The sequence below is a fragment of the Heteronotia binoei genome, chromosome 4 (assembly GCF_032191835.1).
Source record: "Heteronotia binoei isolate CCM8104 ecotype False Entrance Well chromosome 4, APGP_CSIRO_Hbin_v1, whole genome shotgun sequence".
Taxonomy (NCBI): Eukaryota; Metazoa; Chordata; class Lepidosauria; order Squamata; family Gekkonidae; genus Heteronotia; species Heteronotia binoei.
Window position 1 is genome coordinate 9,628,495 of NC_083226.1, and position 21,803 is coordinate 9,650,297.

The 21,803-nt window shown below is 50.9% G+C and overlaps 1 protein-coding gene across 1 annotated transcript in view; it reads right to left on the reverse strand.

Moving 5' to 3' along the window:
* Window positions 1-2,649: 2,649 nt before the first annotated feature.
* Window positions 2,650-21,803, reverse strand: part of LOC132569863 (ovostatin-like) — a 142,250-nt gene continuing 123,096 nt past the window's right edge. Inside the window, 10 exon segments of the mRNA XM_060236294.1 lie at window positions 2,650-2,813; window positions 4,543-4,612; window positions 5,310-5,412; window positions 5,508-5,570; window positions 6,976-7,066; window positions 12,553-12,635; window positions 12,637-12,678; window positions 12,788-13,006; window positions 14,493-14,713; window positions 19,068-19,233. Of these exon segments, the coding sequence (XP_060092277.1) occupies window positions 4,560-4,612; window positions 5,310-5,412; window positions 5,508-5,570; window positions 6,976-7,066; window positions 12,553-12,635; window positions 12,637-12,678; window positions 12,788-13,006; window positions 14,493-14,713; window positions 19,068-19,233 (1,041 nt within the window). The 3' untranslated portion in view covers window positions 2,650-2,813; window positions 4,543-4,559.

Consider the following 21,803-nt stretch of genomic DNA (forward strand, 5'->3'; position numbering starts at 1 on the left):
AGGGGCTGTTTGCTCTGTGGGCTGCCCATTAACGGGCAGGATGGGCTGGGCTTCTTTTGGAAAAGGAGCTCCTCTCCTCTTCTGCTCCCAGCTGGGAAGGAGCTTCATCACGGATGGAGGAGGGCGAAGGGAGGCTCCACACCCCCTCCTCCCCCCAACCACAGCTTCCTAGGATGGGCTTCCTTCCACCGCTGGTTATAGATCATTTCCCTGAGTCAGATACGTGGGTCTGTGTTCGATTCTCTTTGTATTTGGCATGAGGACCATGTTTCTTTAAGCGGTAAAGAAAAGCTCCATGCATATGAATAGAAGCTCATTTCTGCCAAGAAGGAGATTCCTTTTAGCTCTTAGAGCCGGGGTGTCAAACTCACCTATTATGAGGGCGGGATCTGATATAAACGAGATCTTGTTGGGCCGGGCCATGTGTGGACGTGTTTAAGATTAGATAGCCGAGATATAATCTTTATAAAGGAGAGAGCCTGGGAAATAAGCTCTGCCTCCTCTCTCCCTTTTTCTTCCACAAGGGAGCCACAGGATGTAAAGAAAGACTCTTGGTGCTATTGCTTCCTTTTCTATTAAGGACTAAAAGTTATGGTTGTTTTGTAATTTATGATGGTGGAATTTGTGTTTATTCGTGTTGACCTTGTATAATTTAATAATAGAAGCTGGTTTTCACGGTGGGTTATGTACCTTTGATTTTTTTAATCCCCAGGTGGAGGCAGGTCATCCCCCCCCCCCCCCCGGTTTGGAAGCCCTCCCCTCGCTTCAGGGTCATCAGAAAGCAGGGAGGGAAGAGGGAGGGAAATGTCTGTTGGGGACGCCATTATTCCCTATGGAGACTGATCCTGTTCTTATGGGGTCTCCCGTAAGCTCTTGGAGGATAGGCTGTATCGGGGGGGTGGAGCCTAATATGTAAAGGAGTTCTTGCCACAAAAAAGCCCTAATGCTAAGTATCATCTATATCTGATAAAATTCTATGTAGCTCGATCTAGGTGGGCAGCCGTGTTGGTCTGCAGAAAAAGAACAAAGCAGGAGTCCAGTGGCACCTTTAAGACTGAGAAAGTTTAATTCAAAAGGTCTGTGTTCGAGTGCATGCGCACTTCATCAGACAATGAAATGGGGTACAGTGAGCAGAGTTACATCTAGCCGCTGGGCAGTGATTAAGCATGCAAAATAGTACCGAGTCAGAATCCAGGTCAAAATAGTACAATTGACAAATTGAAAGAACAATCAGCTTGGTTTAATACCATTTGTTGTGTTGGAAAATCGCCAAGTCAATAAACATGTCAGAATTGAAGGGCGATGGTGGGAGTGTCACAGGCAATAAATGCAGTCTGTGAATTGCTCTAGAGCTCCTTAAGGCGGGATTAAACGGAGAACATGTTTTTCTCAGAGGTATTCCTGTCACCCTCGTTAAAAAGAGATCGATGGTCACCAGCTAGAGTTCTGTGAAGGCAAGTCTTTAAAGAGGGTCAGGCTGGAGGGACAGAGAGTGACCCCAGAAATGGTGTGCCAGCAAACCCTCAAGGTCTGGCAGGAGTATGTGAAGAGGGCCAGACCAGGTCCAGGGGTCTCGGATGCTTAGCATCTGATTTTCACCCTTCTGTAATGAGGTGTGGAGAAGTTGTGCTTCTATGCTCACTGACAAAGACTACTAAACAAGAATTGATGACTTGATATCATTCAAGGACACTAAGTGAAAAATGTCCTAAGCTTTCTTCCACAGACAAAACAGAGCTTTCTTCACTCTTCTCATGGCTGACCCTTCGGTCTCCTCATGCCAGAATTTTAGTTCCTGAAGAATTAGAGTGGATGTGGGCAGAAGGTCACTCTGAAGTGTCCAGTCACCCTCTGAGCAAGTGGAAGTTGTTCTCTCTTCTTCCTCAGTGCCCCTGGAATCATTCTTATCCTTCTCTTTACAGCTTCTGCGGCAGCTTCTCTCCTCTTTTCCTTTTGTACAAAGCAGAAGGAAAGATGCTCAAGAACACCATTTTGCTCTGGATGTTGGAGTGACCACCTCAGCACCTTTCCCCATCCACCTCTCCTCCTCCTCCTCCCCAGCAAGGAAAGGAGTATGCTAGCAACTCTTCCCCCCTGTGCTAAAATGGCTGTTTGCTTCTCCCAGTTGCAGGGCTTTTTTTGTAGCAGGAACTCCTTTGCATATTAGGCCACACCCCCATGATGCAGCCAGTCACCCAGGAGCTCACATCCTGTAGGCTCTTGGAGGATTGGTTACATCGGGGTGTGTGGCCTAATATGCAAAGGAGTTCCTACTTCAAAAAAGCCCTGCCCAGGTGAATGCTGTTTTGCCCCCCTTGAAGGGCAATATACAATGCGGGCAGTGGGGAAGGGATGATGGTTTGCTTTGGGGAAACAGCAAAAGAAGAGTTTCCCTGCCTGAAGAGTACAGACAGACCTGCTCTGAAATGCTGCAACGTCCACACAGTTTGCAAGCTGCTGCTTCCACTGACCGAGCTGCCATTTTGTAACTTAACTGCATCCTCTGAGTTGCCATCTGGCGGGTGGGAGTTGGGAAGGTTCTTGAAAAGCATTAAGTAGCTCCCAGAAACATCAGCCTCCCATTCCTCCAAAGGAAAGAATATCCCAGAGCATCAGGCGGTAAAGGAAGCCACACGGACAGAGAGGAGAAACACTCATAAAATGTTTTATTCTAGAAATGAGGAATTCGAGGTCTTCATAAGCTGGTGTCAGGTTAAAAAAAATAGATTCTGTCTTCCTTTCTGTCTCCTTCGGCCATTTCCGGGGCTCGCTGAATCAGATGTGGCACACAAATACATCACGCTGCGATTTCCCTGTTGGAAAAGGCAAATAAATATTCTCATTTGACAGAGTGAAAGAAAGGAAAAATAATCTGAGGTGGCATTTTATTTGCAGCTGTTCTCCACACCACCACCATCAGAAAGGGGCCTATCGCCGCTGGCGATTCTGTCTGGACCCGACACGTAATTTGAAAAGACATTTAACTGAGATAACAGCCATAAACATTCCGAGAAAGCACAACCATGACTTTATAAAAGCTTCCCAAAGCATTTCAGTTGTCTTCATCAGATAGAACAGTTCAACAGTTAAATTACCTCTGCTTCTAGTGTTGCTGTTAATGGTGACCCCCCCGCTCTTAATGCCCACCCACCCATTTTTTACATATTTTTCTCTCTTTCGACAGCATATTCAGAATGGAATTGTTCAGGAAAGAACAGGGTTGTGGTTTTGTTTGTGGTGGTCTGTCTTGTGCTGTTTCTATTGCACTACTCTCCGATCCAGTAATCCTGTTGTGCCATGTTGCTGGTTGTAGCTCTCCTTATCTATACCGATCTTAGTGCCTTGCCTCAGTTCACAAAAAGTCAGTGCACGCATGAGCACCAACTGAATGATTTTTGCAGGCACCGCCACACAGCCGGGTCTCTCGAAATTCTAGCCGCAAAATTCTCACAGTTCTGATCCACGAAGGATGAACTCAATGTTCAGCCAGGAAAAATCCTCATAGGCTTGTACCACGTTGCAGTTGTGACGACATGCCCCCTAGTTTACTTCTTCTGCAAGTTTCAAGAGAATCTCTCTTCTTTTCGGTCACCTTATTTAATACGGAACCCCTGCTCAATTATTGATACCGCTCGGTTTATTCAATTGGTGTTTATGTGGGCACTGACTTATTGCGAACTTTAACTTGAATCGATATAGCGTAGTATTAGGGTTTGTAGAATCTTTCGGGATCAAGTGCCGTGTTCTACTGGAGAAAGTTTTCCTTCCAGACGTTTCGTTCTCAGCTGCGGAGAACATCCTCAGTGGCACTGCAGCCGGAGCAGGCGCTCAGACCTTCTTGGCTGCTGTGCATTGAGTGGGGCCAGGGCTGCTGGAGAGCTGCTATTTGTAGGCTGGAGGGGGTGTGATGAAAGGGCAATTGGTTTGTGGATGTGCCCATTGTTTGGTGGGGCTTCCTGGAAGGGTAGTGATAAGGAAACTGGCTGTTGAATGTGACCATTGTTCTGTGTTAATTGCTGGGAAGGTTGGAAGGGGTTTGAAGATAAGGAAGATGGTTGTTGACTGTGCTGATTGTTCTGTGGAATAACGTCTGGAAGGAAAACTTTCTCCAGTAGAACACGGCACTTGATCCCGAAAGATTCTACAAACCCTAATGATGTTACCAGCCGTGAAAACCTGAAATCTTTGATAGCGTAGTATTGTTTGCACAGTCTTGGCTTATATTTTTGACACAGTTGCTTTGCTGTGGTTGCTCATCTACCTGGAGGCTGGCAACTCTAGCCCCCAACCTAGGAAACCGAAGGGATGGATGGTTTCTGAACATGGGAACTCCAAGAAATAACTATCCTGATTCCAACCGCCTTCAGGTATACCCTAGAACAGGGTTAGAGGATAGCTGTTAACCACCTTTGCTTTGATCGTAGTTTGCTGCGTAAACAGACCACATAGGTCTTTTGATGACCTTATTAAACTTCGTTATAATTGGAGGATGGCAACCTCACTTCTTTTCCTTGCAGCTCCTGCTTCCTTGCTTTGTATTACCTTTCTGTCTGTCGGTCTCAAGATGAGTTCTGTGGACAAGCAGTGTTGTATTCAGCCAGGGCAGACTCGTCTGGAAAGGGAGAAGAAAAGACAGGGCGCCCCTGTAAATCAGACGCTGCTTGAATCCATCCCCAGCACAGCACGGGGATCATGGCAGAGTTCCCTTTTCAGGTATTCAGGAAGGGAGCCTCCTGCAATCTAGGAACGGCAATCTAAAAAGACCCCTTTAGAAAAGGAGCATCAGTTATTCAGTTCCGTCCACCCCAGTCTAGATGGCCACGAAAGAGTCTTCAGTCCTGCGATCTGGAAAGCAGCAGTGTCTGCAGAGTAGGCCTGAGCTAGACAGTCCAGGCTAGTCTCATCTTGTCACTTCTCAGAGTCTAAGCGTGGTGTTGGCGCTGGTTAGTACTTGGATGCGAAACCACCCAGGAAGTCCAGGGCTGCCGTGCAGAGGCGGGCAAGGGCGAACCAGTCCTGCCCACCTCTTGCCTTGAGATGGCAACTTCCTCAAGGATCTCCCACCCAAATACTAACCAGGGCTGACTCGACTTAGCTCCTGAGATCTGACAAGATTGATAGCCTGGCCTATCCAGGTCACATTAGGTGGGACAAGGGAACCCCCCCCCCCTCCATCTGTAAGAGGAATCAGAGGTCCTTTAGCATAGGAATACAAAAACCCTCCTCGGAAATCCCGCTCCTCCCCCTCTCCCCACGAAGCCTTTGCCAGGAGACTGCTGCTGAATGGACAGCTTTTCCCAGATGCCTACCGGTTTCATAATAATCATAGATGATAACTTGAGCCGGTTGGATGTTGGCTACAGGATGGCTTTCTTCTACGATGAACGTTAAGGTGATTGCCTTCGATGATACCTGAGAAAAGGAAGACAGGAGGTGTCAGGGGGGGGGGTCTCTTCTGAGACTGTGATGGTGCTATAAACCTGCAAACGCATCGCCTCCAAACTTACATTCTTCAGATACAACAGGACGTGGTCGTTCTTCTTTTCTCTGCGCATGATTTGGCCGTGCAGCTTTATGAGAAGAGAAGGAGAAAGAAATAGGTCTTTACATGCAAGACAGAGTATTATGTCAATCGGTAGCAAAGTGAAAAACAAAGGCTTTGCTGCAAAATAGTGATACATGGATGATTTCTAATTTTTGCACTCTTTCTGGGATTAATTTCTGCAGCTGAGATTTTCTTTGTGTGTGTGGAAGGAGATTTCCATGGAGGAAACTCAAGGCTTCTTATTATGTGCCTCTCTCACAACACCCAGAACATGACATCTCATGTCATTTGCTGAACTTCTTTGTAAAATAATAATAAGAAGAAGACTGCAGATTTATACCCTGCCCTTCTCTCTGAAACAGAGCGGCTTACAATCTCCTATATCTTCTCCCCCAACAACAGACACCCTGTGAGGTGGGAGGGGCTGAGAGGGCTCTCACAGCAGCTCCCCTTTCAAGGATAGAGTCTCAGAGCGGCCTACAATCTCCTTTACCTTCCTCCCCCACAGCAGACCCCCTGTGAGGTGGGTGGGGCTGAGAGGACTCTCACAGCAGCTGCCCCTTCAAGGACAGAGGCTCAGAGCGGCCTACAATCTCCTTTATCTTCTCCCCCCACAAGGCACCCTGTGACGTGGGGGTGGGGCTGAGAGGGCTCTCACAGCAGCTGCTCTTTTCAAGGACAGCTCTGCGAGAGCTATGGCTGACCCAAGGCCATTCCAGCAGCTGCAAGTGGAGGAGTGGGGAATCAAACCCGGTTCTCCCAGATAAGATAAGAGTCCAGGCACTTAACCACTACACCAAACCAGCTCTACACCACTACACCAAAATAACACTTTGGTTTGCTTGCCAACATTCAGGTGGGGCCTGGAGATCTCCCAGAATTACAATGAATCTCCAGACTAGAGATATTTGTTCCCCTAAAAAAACCTCTGCTTCAGAGGGACGACTGTATAGCTACCGCAGAAAGATGCTACCGTATTTTTCGCACCATAAGATGCACTCCCCCCCCCAAAAAAAAAGTGGGGGGGGGAAAGTATGTGCGTCTTATGGAGTGAAGGTACTGGCACCTACCTTCCGGGGGGGGGGGGGGCGATCTGCTGCCTCCGCCTCTGATCCAGTATATTCCAGTATTGAATAATCTGATGTTCGAGATTTGAATGTTCAGGCACTCCGATAACAATTAATTATATGCCAACCGGAAGAGGGCTGTTTTGCAGGCCCTGCGGAACTGTTCAAGGTTCCGCAGGGCCCTCACCTCCTCCGGAAGCTGATTCCACCAACAGGGAGCTGCAATCGAGAAGGCCCTGTCTCTGGTCACTTTCAGACGGGCCTCCTTAAAGTTATAAATTTTAATTCCAGTGCTTATCACACCCGTTTGGAAATTCCTGGTGCCCCTACTTCCCTCTAGAATATTCGATTTGCGCTTCTTACCTGCTCTAAAGAGGATTCGTCAGCGACAAAACCAGACAGCATTTTGATGTCAATGATGGCCATGTTGGAGACGTTTCGCATTCCGGTGTAACTAGGACAAGAAGGGGGGGAAAAGTCTCTCTCTGTATTCGAACCAGAGCCAAAAGCTACAAGAAGTGAAATAGAGGACTGGAATGTCCTGGGAATATGGCAATACACTTATTTTCTAGGCTCAGTTAGGGTCACCTGCCTGGGACTGGCAACTGGAGAGGAATTTTCACCACTTCTTGTGCACCCAGTCAACTTTCTGGTGAATGCTAGAGCGTTGCCCAGAAATGTGTGTGCCAGAAATGCTATTGTGTATCATGGGGGTGCCTATTCCCCACCCCATTTCCCCCCTTCTGGCCTATTGAGTTGCCGTGGGAAACGACAGGCTTGCCAGTCCCCAGCTCCTAGTGGGGGATCCCCCGGTTTTGCGGGGCCCTCCCTGTTGCCAGCCAGCTGGCCCGCAGGGGAAAGCCCCGCCCCAACAGCCACGATGTGCCTTTAAACCTCAGAAGGCTTAGAAGACGCTTGCAATTGTTTGTGGTTTGGAATGTGCGTGTGCCTTTAAATCTCAACAGTAAGAAAGCCGGGGGCAGGGCAAGCAGGCAAAGCCACAAGTGTTTGAAGCTGTGAGAAAGGCAGAGAGCAGAGTCCCGTTGTTTTGTATTAGCTTCAGTTGTCATTTCTATAGTAAGATGGATAGGAAAGAGTTAGGTAGAACATGATTATCAGACGGAGAAAACCTCCACCTCCTAGGCTGCTCTCCTTTCCTGTTCCTGTATGAAGAAGCTGGTTGAAATACAGCAGATGGTTACATTCAGCAAGTCCCAGTGAGATCACAGAAGATGGACTTGCATGCTCTATCTTGACTGCTTTGTGAGTGTGTGTGTGTGTCCCTTTAAAAAGCCATGCTTCTAAATGCTTCCAAAGCCTGACAAGCGGACTTGTGGGGGGGTATGACAAATTTCACTTTCATTTAGTGGAAGTGCAGCTGCCAGGTAGGCAAAAAGAGAGGATGAGGAAATGAAGACTGTATTCAGGGAAACTGTGCTGCTGTATTTATATTTATTTATTCTGAGAATAAGTCTCCTGGCTCCACCTCCAAAGACCTGGCAACCCTAACGGGGGGGCGGGGGCTGGCTGGGAAGGCCTCCCACTGTCTGGTCCCCTTAGGTTAAAGGTTAAATGTGGCCAAGTGCAAAGTAATGCACATTGGGGTCAAAAATCCCAGCTACAAATACAAGTTGACGGGGTGTGAACTGGCAGAGACTGACCAAGAGAGAGATCTTGGGGTCATGGTAGATACCTCACTGAAAATGTCAAGACAGTGTGCGATTGCAATAAAAAAGGCCAACACCTTGCTGGGAATTATTAGGAAGGGAATTGAAAACAAATCAGCCAGTATCATAATGCCCCTGTATAAATCGATGGTGGAGTCTCATTTGGAATACTGTGTACAATTCTGGTCACTGCACCTCCAAAAGGATATTATAGCATTGGAAAAAGTCCAGAAAAGGGCAACTAGAATGATTAAAGGCTTGGAACACTTTCCCTATGAAGAAAGGTTAAAATGCTTGGGGCTCTTTAGATTGGAGAAACGTCGACTGTGGGGTGACATGATAGAGGTTTACAAGATTATGCATGGGGTGGAGAAAGTAGAGAAATAAGTCCTTTTCTCCCTTTCTCACAATACAAGAACTCATGGGCATTCAATGAAATTGCTGAGCAGTCAGGTTAAAATGGATAGAAGGAAGTACTTCTTCATCCAAAGGGTGATTAACATGTGGAATTCACTGCCACAGGAGGTGGTGGCGGCTACAAGCATAGACAGCTTCAAGAGGGGATTAGATAAAAATATGGAGCAGAGGTCCATCAGTGGCTATTAGCCACAGTGTGTGTGTGCGTGTATATATATATAGGCCATTGTGTGATACAGAGTGTTGGACTGGATGGGCCATTGGCCTGATCCAACATGGCTTCTCTTATGTTCTTCTGTGACACAGAGTGTTGGACTGCATGGGCCATTGGCCTGATCCAACAGGGCTTCTCTTATGTTTTTATGTGACACAGAGTGTTGGACTGGATGGGCCATTGGCCTGATCCAACATGGCTTGTCTTATGTTCTTATGTGACACAGGGTGATGGACTGCATGGGCCATTGGCCTGATCCAACATGGCTTCTCTTATGTTCTTATGTGACACAGGGTGTTGGACTGCATGGGCCATTGGCCTGATCCAACAGGGCTTCTCTTATGTTCTTATGTGACACAGAGTGTTGGACTGGATGGGCCACTGGCCTGATCCAACAGGGCTTCTCTTATGTTCTTAGGCATGAACTTGTAACAAGTCTGGGGTTCCCAGTGTACTGCCTAAGCCTTAGTTTTGCTCACCCCCAGGTGGGCCTGGAGATCTCCTGAAATTACAACTGGTCTTCATATGACAGAGATCAGTTCCCTTGGCTGCTCTGGAAGGTGGAGTCTATGGCATTATACCTCACTGAGGTCCTTCCTCTCCTCAAATCCTTCCCCTCCTTAGTATTCATCTCCAAATCGCCAAGAATTTCCCAACCCAGAGCTGGCAACCTTATTGCCAGAGCCAGCAGAGACCAAGCCCATGGCTTGCCAGTTAGGTGTAGTGGTCAAATGCGGGGACTCTTATATGGGAGAACCGGGTTTGATTCCCCACTCCTCCACTTGCAGCTGCTGAAATGGCCTTGGGTCAGCCAGAACTTTCATAGGAGTTGTCTTTGAAAGGGCAGCTGCTGTAAGAGCTCTCTCAGCCCTAAGCAACTCCCATCAGCCCCAGCCAATGGCCATGCTGGCTGGGGCTGATGGGAGTTGTAGGCAAAAAAAATCTGGAGAGCTACCATTGGCCACCCCTGACCTAGAGGGTAAAGCGGTAGAGAGCACCCCAGAGAGATGTTACTACCACCACCTAGAGGGTATTTTTATTTATTTATTCGGGATTTGTATCCCGCCCTTCCCAGGAGTGGCTCAGGGCGGCTTCCAACAATAACAATTTAACAATTTAAATATAAACAATTAAATACTTCACATTTAAACATTAAAACCAATACATTTCAATTCATAAAAACAATGCAGCTTAAAACCAATAACATATCATTTTATATAAACAGATGGCAGGCCAGTTACGTCAAGTTCCATCCCGGCTAGGTGTAAGCTAGCCGGAAGAGGGTCGTCTTACAGGCCCTGCGGAATTGAGCCAAGTCCCGCAGGGCCCTCACCTCTTCCGGCAGCTGATTCCACCAAGTGGGGGCCATAACGGAAAAAGCCCTATCTCGAGTGACTTTCAGGCGGGCTTCTTTTGGCCCGGGGATAGAGAGGAGATTTTGTGTTCCTGACCTCAGTGCTCTCTGGGGAACGTATGGGGAGAGACGGTCCCTCAGGTAGGCAGGTCCCAGGCCATATAGGGCTTTAAAGGTAATAACCAGCACCTTGTACCGGACTCGATACATCACTGGAAGCCAGTGCAGAGTCCGAAGACCCGGCCGAATGTGTCCCCACTTTGGGAGACCCAATAACAGCCGGGCCGCGGCATTCTGCACCAGCTGCAGCTTTCGAGTCCGGGACAGGGGCAGCCCCATGTAGAGGGCATTGCAGTAGTCCAACCTCGAGGTGACCGTAGCATGGATCACTGTTGCTAGGTCGTCGCGCTCCAGGAAGGGGGCCAGCTGCCTTGCCCGCCTAAGATGAAAAAATGCGGACTTGGCAGCGGCTGCTATCTGAGCCTCCATCTTTAAGGAAGGCTCCAACAGCACCCCCAAGCTCCTGACTCTGTCCGCCGCCATCAGCGGCGCACCGTCAAAAGCTGGCAGGGGGATCCCCCCCCCCGGGCCGCGGCGACCCAAGCAAAGGACCTCTGTCTTCGTAGGATTTAGCTTCAGCCCACTCAGTCTGAGCCACTCAGCCACGGCCTGTAATGCCCGGTCCAGATTTTCCGGGGCGCAGACCGGCCGGCCGTCCATCAGTAGATAGAGCTGGGTGTCATCAGCATACTGGTGGCACCCCAGCCCATACCTTCGGGCTATCTGGGCAAGAGGCCGCATATAGATATTGAATAACATCGGGGAGAGAACCGCCCCCTGGGGCACACCACAATCAAGTGTGCGCCTCTGGGATAGCTCCCCCCCTACTGCGACCTTTTGTCCCCGACCTTCCAGGAAAGAGGAAAGCCACTGTAAGGCCAACCCCTGAATCCCCGCGTCGGCGAGGCGGCACGTCAGTAGCCGATGGTCAACCGTGTCGAACGCCGCCGACAGGTCTAACAGCATCAGCACCGCCGAGCCACCCCGATCCAGATGCCGTTGAAGGTCATCTACTAGGGCGACCAACACTGTCTCCGTCCCGTGTCCCGGGCGGAAGCCGGACTGAAATGGGTCGAGGATGGAAGCGTCCTCCAGGAAATTCTGTAATTGCATCGCCACTGCCCTCTCAATAAGTTTACCCAAAAAGGGCAAATTAGAAACCGGCCGATAATGTGCCAATTGGGCCGGATCTAAAGATGGTTTTTTTAGGAGGGGACGGACCACAGCCTCTTTGAGTGGCGTTGGAAAGTGCCCTTCCGTTAGGGATCTATTTATGATATCCCGCACAGGATATCTAAGATCCCCCTGGCAAGATTTAATAAGCCAGGAAGGGCATGGGTCCAATTTACAAGTTGTTGGGCGAGCCAATAAGAGAATCCTGTCAACTTCCTCCAGGCTGAGGGGTCTAAAGCCATCCAGAGTATAATCCGAAGACAGGCTCGGGGCCTCAGGTTCGCTAACTGTCTCCAAACTGGCAGGGGGGTCGGGGCGGAGTGACGCGATTTTATCCGCAAAAAATTTCGCAAAAGCCTCACAGCCGATTTCCAATTCAATAGAATTTAACCTGCCTTGTGGCAGCGTTGTAAGTCCTCTAATTATATCAAATAATTGTGCCGGGCGCGAAGTTGCGGACGCAATCTTAGCCGCAAAGAATACTCTCTTTGCGGATTTGATTGCCATCTCATAGGCCTTCAAACTCTCTCTATAAGATGTTCGGGTCACTTCGTCTCGAGTACGCCGCCATTGCCTCTCTAGTCGTCTGAGCTCCCGCTTTTGTTGCCGCAGCTCCCGGTTAAACCAGGGCGACGGTTTCGGGCGGGGGCGCAGAGGGCGCCTGGGTGCGATCTCCTCAATGGCCCTGGAGAGCCCATCGTTCCAGGACTCTACCAGATCATCCAGGGAATCGCCAGCGGGCCAGGTATCCCGTAGAGCCGTTAGGAACCGTTCCGGGTCCATCAGGCTCCGCGGGTGAGCTAAAATACGCTCTCCGCCTAAACAGGTTTTGGGTGACACCTCCATACGGGCCTTAAGGGCAAAGTGATCTGACCATGGCACTGCTTCCGTTGCAATATCAGTCACTGATATTCCGGCCACAAAGACCAGGTCTAACATGTGTCCCGCCTGATGAGTGGGTGTTGTAGCAACCCTAAGCAGGAGAGAGATTCTAGCTGACACAGCCCCCCCCCCAAACACACACACACAAAGCTTCCTCATCAATGGGACATTACCTGGCTGTCAAGACAAGGTGAAACCGTGGGAGGAAGCTGCCAGTACAGGAAGCATTTCTTGTCTGCACGTCCAGAGAAAAACCCAGAGGCCTGCGAGGGCAGAATGATGTTGTACCTCAGGGTGGTCTGAAAAAGAAAAGAGCACGGATACAGAAGAGGTCAGAGCTAAGTAGCCGACATGTCTGCTGAACGACAGGGCATGCTGTGTGTGTGTGTGTGGGGGGGTGCTGTTTACCTGCACGTAGGCGCATCCGGAGCCCTTCACTTCCACGCTGTAGTTCCCGGGGACGCTGGGCAAGGCAGCCCGCTGGAGCAGAACGCGGTTCCTGCTATTCACCTGGAACTGGCTCTGGAACGCTCCTCCGGCACTGCTGACCTCTATTGTGTTCTGGGCATCTTTTGTGAAGGTGAGGACCCCATAGTGAGATAGAGCTTGGAGTGCAACATACGTATCCTGCAGAGCATAGTACAAGCTGGTGTGAGAAAGTGACTGGAGAATATTCTTATTTTTAGAACGGACATCCTTTCTTCCTCAGAGCAGCTCAGTGTAACGGACAGGCAGGGAGAGCGTTATCCCAATTAATGCCAACAACGGTCCTGGCAAGGTAGGCCAAAGGAGCCAGTTACTCCAGGCTACTTTGTGAGTTTCTGCATTGCACGAGCCTGCCCCCTAGCCAGGCATGATGTTTCTCTCTCTGCAATTGATGAGACTCAAAAAGAGCAGCAGGACATCAAATGATAGTGTCAAGCATGATATTTTAAGTGCTGGTTTAACCATGCCTCTGCCCCTCCCCCTCCTTTTCCTTCTTCCCTTCTTCCTGCTGGGAGTGCATAACAAATCTCTCTGCCTTTAGAATGTAGAGTAACCCTGTGGTCTTCATGTAAAGTGCCTCTCCCCCCACATTCTCACAGCCATGTCTTATCAGCTAGTAGAGAATGTGTGAGAAGCGGAGGTGTGAACATTCCTTAGCCGTCAAAGGGGTCATAGTGTGTAGCCTTTGAACCTTCAACTCAATTTGCATCTTTATGTTATTCTTTTGAAGTTATCTGTAACCCTGTCTTTCGAAGTAGCCTATAAGATACCATGTAATGCTGAAAGCATTGTTTTCTTCCAAGGTACCTGTCCTTGGAGCAAGTCATTGAGTTTCAATAAAACAAGTTTTTGATTTAAAACAAAAGCTTGATTATTTGGAAATGTCGATGCTTGACAGATAGCACATTATCAGTTCTTCCTTCCCTTCCGGGGGTGGGGTGGGGGCTGCTTGGTTATCTAAGCACATTGGCAGCAGGACTAACAGCGGCGATGGATCTGAAGCTATAATAGGGTGGGGTTCACTGACAACACAAAAAGCCAGCTCCCGAGGTAAAGGACTGAGTCGAAAAGTAGATGCTCAATCCTGGCACCTTGAAGGGAGAGAAACCTAAATGAAGAGGGCAAGCCACAGGGAAGGTGCCACTACTGAGAAAGCCCTGCTACTGGTAACCACCTGCCTCACCTTCACAGAGTCGAGTTGGGAAAAGAGTTTTGGGGTGGAGCCCGGGGAAGGCAATGGCTTTTGGAAAACGGGGCAAAAAGAGACCTTTCCCTGAGCCTGAGACTAGGCCATGCCCTGTCAAGTAGGGCAGGTCCAGGTTTTGGGGGGCCCCTGGTCAGAGAGTGCCCAAGAGTCCCCTCATGCCCCCAGCTGCCTGGGCATCCTTCTTCTGCTCACAAGTCCGCCTCTGGCTGCCCACGCTCAGTTGCTTGCTCCACCTGCCATTGCCACCAGGAGTCCCACCTCCCACATGCCCTTCCTCAGTGACTCTGGGCACAGACAGGTGGCAGGGAGGTGTTTGAGGGGGGGTCAGCAGGCCCCACCGGAAATCCTGGGCCCGGGCAGCCACCCCACCTCAGGCCCTGCTTTCCAGTCCTGCCGTGGAGCTGCGGGCCCCACATTCACCTGAGTAGAAGCGAAGCCTCCGTAGGAATTCTGCTGTCTGACCATCCACTGAGCGACCCGCGAGGCAAAAGTCAGGTCTTCCTGGGAGAGGCTGGGTTGGTTGAGGAAGGCCAGCATGGCATAGCCGGTCATCTCAATGTCTGCCGATGAGGCGCGAGGGTAGAAGGAGGCGAAGGCTTCCGCAGTCGGCCGGCTCTCCCTTTCCCAGTGAAGCAGGTCTCCTGGGGACGCACAAGAGATCAGCCAGGAGGACAGACAGGACACTGCTCTAGGGGCCTGCCCTTTCCCTCTACGGCAGTGTTTCCCAACCTGTGAGTCCAGGCCCCAAAGTGACTCCCATACCATCTGAAAGTGGCTCACAGGTCAACCCTGTCATAAGAACATAAGAGAAGCCATGATGGATCAGGCCAATGGCCCATCCAGCCCAACACTCTGTGTCACATAAGAACATAAGAGAAGCCATGTTGGATGAGGCCAATGGCCCATCCAGTCCAACACTCTGTGTCACATAAGAGCATAAGAGAAGCCATGTTGGATCAGGCCAATGGCCCATCCAGTCCAACACTCTGTGTCACATAAGAGAAGCCCTGTTGGATCAGGCCAGTGACCCATCCAGTCCAACACTCCGTTTCACAGAACGCATCCTCACGTCCCTGGTCTAAGCTTGCCCTGCCTTGTGGATGACTTACTCGGTCTGACTGCCTGGAGTCCTCTCCCTCTTGAGAAGGCCTCTCCCACAGTCAGGAGCCCACAGACTGACAACCTCTCTCCTTGAGGGCCAGCTGAGAACTGACCTTTTCCCGCCTCACTCCAATAAAACAAAAGAACTTCCTGCCCCTCTAGGAGGCTTTCCCCCTAGAGTTGATGGTTTAACTCCAGAAGGGAGGAGGGAGTGAAGGGAAGGCTAGGCCACAAAGCCTGCCTTAGCAGTTTCATGTTCCCTCCCAACCAAGTACCACCATTAACTAAGATGCGTTTCTCCACACAGGCCAATGGCCCCTCCAGTCCAACACTCTGTGTCACAGAAGAACATAAGAGAAGCCATGTTGGATCTGGCCAATGGCTCATCCAGTCCAACACTCTGTGTCACAGAAGAACATGAGGAGCCCTATTGGATCAGGCCAATGGCCCCTCCAGTCCAACACTCTGTGACACATAAGAACATAAGAGAAGCCCTGTTGGATCAGGCCAATGGCTCATCCAGTCCAACACTCTGTGTCACATAAGAACATAAGAGAACCCATGTTGGATCAGGCCAATGGCCCCTCCAGTCCAACACTCTGTGACACATAAGAACATAAGAGAAGCCCTGTTGGATCAGGCCAATGGCCCATCCAGTCCAACACTCTGTGTCACAGAAGAACATAAGAGAAGCCATGTTGGATCAGGCCAATGGCCCCTCCAGTCCAACACTCTGTGTCACATAAGAAATAAGAGAAGCCATGTTGGATCAGGCCAATGGCCCATCCAGTCCAACACTCTGTGACACATAAGAACATAAGAGAAGGCATGTTGGATCAGGCCAGTGGCCCCTCCAGTCCAACACTCTGAGTCACACAGTGGCCAATATATGTGTGTGCGTGTGTGTGTATATATATATATATATATATATATATACACACTGGTGGCATCTTCGTTCGCGAAGCCAAGCCGAGAGAGATATATACACACACACACAATGCCCACTCCCACCCTTGGCATCCTCCTTCCTCTCCTCGTCCTCCTTCTTGCATTCTTGCCTTTCTTCTCCCTTTTTGACAACAGGCAGGCAGGGGAGAATCTGTCTGGCAACTAGTAACTTGATGGTAGTAGGTGAAAGGGGAGGGAAGGCTGGAGAAAAGTGAGAGGAGGAGAGAAAGGGGTGCGAGTCACAGGTTTGGAATCACTGGCCTCGGATACCCCAAAACCGAGGGTCAGCTCTGGATGGCTCCACTACTCTACGGAAGCAGCAGCAGCCAACCTTTTGGGGGAATGAGGCACCTAAGTCCCTTCTGACACGCACTACAGGCACGCAATGCTTTGGAGCAATCTTCTTTCAGTCTGGAAAGCAAATAACAGTGCATCTCTGGTGAAGGCAGGCGAGCAACTCTGCCGGGCTATGCCACGGTTGTTTGTCCTGAATTGCTCCTAGTCTGTCCTGGATTGTCCCAAACTCTCCTTTCATGTGGCCTTCTAACTGCAGGCTGATTCCCTGCTGTGATTTAGGCTGATGAGTTTAAAAGTCTGAGGTGGCCACTACAGTGTGTTGCCAGCCACTGAGCCAGAAGCTGAAATTCATTTCCCCAGACATCACATGAAGCTGTCTTATACGGAATCAGACGGTTGGTCCATCAAAGCCGGCGCTGTCAGTGGCTCTCCAAGATCTCAGGCAGAAGTCTTCATGTCACCTACAGCCAGTTTGGTGTAGTGGTTAAGTGCGCGGACTCTTATCTGGGAGAACCGGGTTTGATTCCCCACTCCTTCACTTGCACCTGCTGGAATGGCCTTGGGCCAGCCAAAGCTCTGGCAGAGGTTGTCCTTGAAAGGGCAGCTGCTGTGAGAGCCCTCTCCAGCCCCACCCACCTCACAGGGTGTCTATTGTGGGGAAGGAAGGTAAAGGAGATTGTGAGCCACTCTGAGACTCTGTCCTTTAAGGGGCAGCTGCTGTGAGAGCCCTCTCAGCCCCACCCACCTCACAGGGTGTCTGTTGTGGGGGAGGAAGGGAAAGGAGATTGTAGGCCGTTCTGAGACTCTGTCCTTGAAAGGGCAGCTGCTGTGAGAGCCCTCTCAGCCCCACCCACCTCACAGGGTGCCTGTTGTGGGGGAGGAAGGGAGATTGTGAGCCGTTCTGAGACTGTCCTTGAAAGGGCAGCTGCTGTGAGAGCCCTCTCAAGCCCCACCCACCTCACAGGGTGTCTGTTGTGGGGGAGGAAGGGAAAGGAGATTGTAGGCCGTTCTGAGACTCTGTCCTTGAAAGGGCAGCTGCTGTGAGAGCCCTCTCAGCCCCACCCACCTCACAGGGTGTCTGTTGTGGGGGAGGAAGGGAAAGGAGATTGTAGGCCGTTCTGAGACTCTGTCCTTGAAAGGGCAGCTGCTGTGAGAGCCCTCTCAGCCCCACCCACCTCACAGGGTGCCTGTTGTGGGGGAGGAAGGGAGATTGTGAGCCGTTCTGAGACTGTCCTTGAAAGGGCAGCTGCTGTGAGAACCCTCTCCAGCCCCACCCACCTCACAGGGTGTCTGTTGTGGGGGAGGAAGGGAAAGGAGATTGTAGGCCGTTCTGAGACTCTGTCCTTGAAAGGGCAGCTGCTGCGAGAGCCCTCTCAGCCCCACCCACCTCACAGGGTGTCTGTTGTGGGGGAGGAAGGGAAAGGAGATTGTAGGCCGTTCTGAGACTCTGTCCTTGAAAGGGCAGCTGCTGCGAGAGCCCTCTCAGCCCCACCCACCTCACAGGGTGTCTGTTGTGGGGGAGGAAGGGAAAGGAGATTGTAGGCCGTTCTGAGACTCTGTCCTTGAAAGGGCAGCTTCTGTGAGAGCCCTCTCAGCCCCACCCACCTCACAGGGTGCCTGTTGTGGGGGAGGAAGGGAGATTGTGAGCCGTTCTGAGACTCTGTCCTTGAAAGGGCAGCTGCTGTGAGAGCCCTTTCCAGCCCCACCCACCTCACAGGGTGTCTGTCGTGGGGGAGGAAGGGAAAGGAGATTGTAGGCCGTTCTGAGACTCTGTCCTTGAAAGGGCAGCTGCTGTGAGAGCCCTCTCAGCCCCACCCACCTCACAGGGTGTCTGTTGTGGGGGAGGAAGGGAAAGGAGATTGTGAGCCGCTCTGAGACTCTTCGGAGTGGGGGGCGGGATATAAATCCAATATCTTCATCTACCTCACAGGGTGTCTGTTGTGGGGGAGGAAGGTAAAGGAGATTGTGAGCTGCTCTGAGACTCTTCAGAGTGGAGGGCGGGATATAAATCCAAAATCTTCATCTACCTCACAGGGTGCCTGTTGTGGGGAAGGAAGGTAAAGGAGATTGTGAGCTGCTCTGAGACTCTTCGGAGTGGAGGGGGGGATATAAATCCAAAATCTTCATCTACCTCACAGGGTGTCTGTTGTGGGGGAGGAAGGTAAAGGAGATTGTGAGCCGCTCTGAGACTCTTCAGAGTGGAGGGCGGGATATAAATCCAAAATCTTCATCTACCTCACAGGGTGCCTGTTGTGGGGAAGGAAGGTAAAGGAGATTGTGAGCCGCTCTGAGACTCTTCGGAGGGTGAGATATAAATCCAATATCTTCTTCTTCATCATCATCCTTTAAAGTGGAAATGCCCCAGGGATTCAACCGAGGACCCTCTGGATACCAAGCAGGTGCTCTGCCACTGAGCCCCTCCCCTAAAGGGTTAAGCTGGTGTGTTGAGGGAAACTGAGGCACGAGGCACATGAAGAGAATATGCAGGCATGGTCTAATGCTCCATTTTCCTCACTTTGGCTCTGAACATCAGACAGGGAGGAGGAAGAGTTGAACTCGAGGTATATCAAGCTGCAAAGCTGAAAGACAGAGGTGGGGCCCTGATAGTTTCTATGGTATGAGCCAACTCTTCATCCAGATTTCACCTACCTGTTCTCGTAGCGGAAATCTTCAAGTCCTCCAAGAACTTTTGCCACCGTTCTTCATCCTCAGCCAAGCTGTAAGTGTAGGCGAGGAGAGCCTTTTCATAGGTGACATCAACGCCCCTGGTAGAAGCCACGTCCAAGCAAGAGAGGCACTGTTGCACCACAGGGTACTAAATGGAAGAGGAAGATGCCGGACTCAGGCACAGAGGAATCAAAATTCTCAGGGTACTTACACATAAAGGAGAGACCTCTTATTTCATGCAGCATAGTCCAAGGCACCCCGAAGACTAGAAATTTTGGAAACAGAGAGTCCGTTTGTATGTCTCGGCCTCTGTGCAAGATATGGCTGAATTCCCTGATATAATTTAGGTGTTCAGTTCAACATGCCCCAGTTACTATATGGCAGGGGTGGCCAACGGTAGCTCTCCAGGTGTTTTTTTTTTTGCCTACAACTCCCATCAGCCCCAGCCATCAGACATGCTGGCTGGGGCTGATGGGAGTTGTAGGCAAAAAAAAACATCTGGAGAGCTACCATTGGCCACCCCTGCTATACGGGGTCACTCTCTGGAATTTGGTGATCTCAGAATCTTTTGAACCATCCCCTCTGTCAGTTTACATGCCGGATAACTGGAGTCCTTCATTGTCTCTCAGATAGCTACAGCATGGTTAAGTGCTGTCAAGCTAAGGTTAAGGGTTGTTTTTTTCTTCAAAAGCTGAAGGCGTGCTGTCCTTTCCTAAACAAGACGCTTACATTCATAATGGGTGAAGACAGTAGAGGTCAGATTAAGGCAGCCGGGCCTTATAACGGGGAAGGTATCTCCTTGCTAGGTTTCCAAAGACAGCGTCTGCAACTCCGCACTTACAAGCAGAGCAGGAGACAGGCTCGATGCCGGAAGAGGAAACGGGTGGTGAAAGTCTGGGGAGTGGTGGTTGCCAGCAGGGGGGCGATGGGGGAAGCGCCCCTATAGAATCTGCAACAACCCCACCCAATCTTTTCCAATCTTCCTTTTCAGTGAAAGGGAGGATTGGCGAAGTTTGGGTGGGGCAGCTGCAGACGCTATAGGGGGCACCCCTCACTTGGTGCAGGAGGGGGGGGGCGTGCCCCTCCTCCGTTGAGCGGAGGCAGAGCATGGGAGAAGCCACTGGCAGAGAGGAAACGGCAAACAGGAGCAGTGGCTGGTGTGTGGACAGGGCAGTGCAGGGCAGGGAAGCTAGAGACTGGCCCAGCACTGCAGCCCCACCTCACACTGAGCGTAAGGCAAGAGGGTGAGGTTGGAGAGAAGGTGCCCCACTGGGCGGGAGGGATGTCCATTGCGCAAATCCTGCCCAGGGAGGGGCGGAGCTGGAGAGCCCAGTGGCATCCTGTCCCGTGGCTGGGACTTAAGCAGTGGCGCAGGGCAGGCCAAGGAGGAAGAGTGCAGGCAAGGCCCTGGAATGCCGGGAGAGTGACGGGGCTACTGCCAGCAGGAGAGAGGGAACCCACCTGCCCATAAGCCCACCCACCCACGTGCTATCTGAGGCCCAAGCTGAGCCAGCTCACTAAAAGATTTGAAAACGCCAAGCTCACCAAGCTTGGACCCAGAACCCTCAGGACCTGCCACGAGGTCACTCCAGTTTGGTGTAGTGGTTAAGAGGGCAGACTCTTATCTGGGAGAACTGGGTTTGATTCCCCCCTCCTCCACTTGCACCTGCTGGGATGGCCTTGGGTCAGCCATAGCTCTCTTATCTGGGAGAACCGGGTTTGATGCCCCACTCTTGCACCTGCTGGAATGGTGTTGGGTCAGCCAGAGCTCTCTTATCTGGGAGAACCGGGTTTGATTCCCCACTCCTCCCCTTGCAGCTGCTGGGATGGCCTTGGGTCAGCCATAGCTCTCTTATCTGGGAGAACCGGGTTTGATTCCCCACTCCTCCCCTTGCAGCTGCTGGAATGGCCTTGGGTCAGCCAGAGCTCTCTTATCTGGGAGAACCGGGTTTGATTCCCCACTCCTCCCCTTGCAGCTGCTGGAATGGCCTTGGGTCAGCCAAAGCTCTCTTATCTGGGAGAGCCGGGTTTGATTCCCCACTCCTCCACTTGCAGCTGCTGGGATGGCCTTGGGTTAGCCATAGCTTTGGCAGAGGTCCTTGAAAGGGCAGCTGGTGTGAGAGCCCTCTGCAGCCCCACCCACCTCACAGGGCGTCTGTTGTGGAGGGAGAAGATATGGGAGATTGTAAGCCTCTCTGAGTCTCTGATTTAGAGAGAAGAGCAGCGTATAAATCTGCATTTCTTCTTCTTCTTCAGTTTGGTGTAGTGGTTAAGTGGGTGGGGTCTTATCTGGGTTTGATTCCCCACTCCTCCGCATGCACCTGCTGGCATGGCCTTGGGTCAGCTATAGCTATGGCAAAGGTTGGCCTTGAAAGGGCAGCTGCTGTGAGAGCCCTTTCCAGCCCCACTCACCTCACAGGGTGTCTGTTGCGGGGGGAGAAGATATAGGAGATTGTGAGCCACGCTGAGGCTCTGATTCAGAGAGAAGGGCAGGGTATAAATCTAGAGTCTTCTTTCTTCCTTAGTGACAGAGTGAGCTGCCTCAAAAGGCTTCTTACGGGATCTGTTCCGCAGGGCTTGTAAGGCAGAGATGTCCTTTGACTGAGGACAGGAAGCAATAGTTTCCCATTCCGGACGGCACTCCTGCTTTTTCTGCCTCCTCTGCTTCTCCTGCCTCCCCCCTGGCATTTTACAGTCATCGGATTGATATTCTTGTAA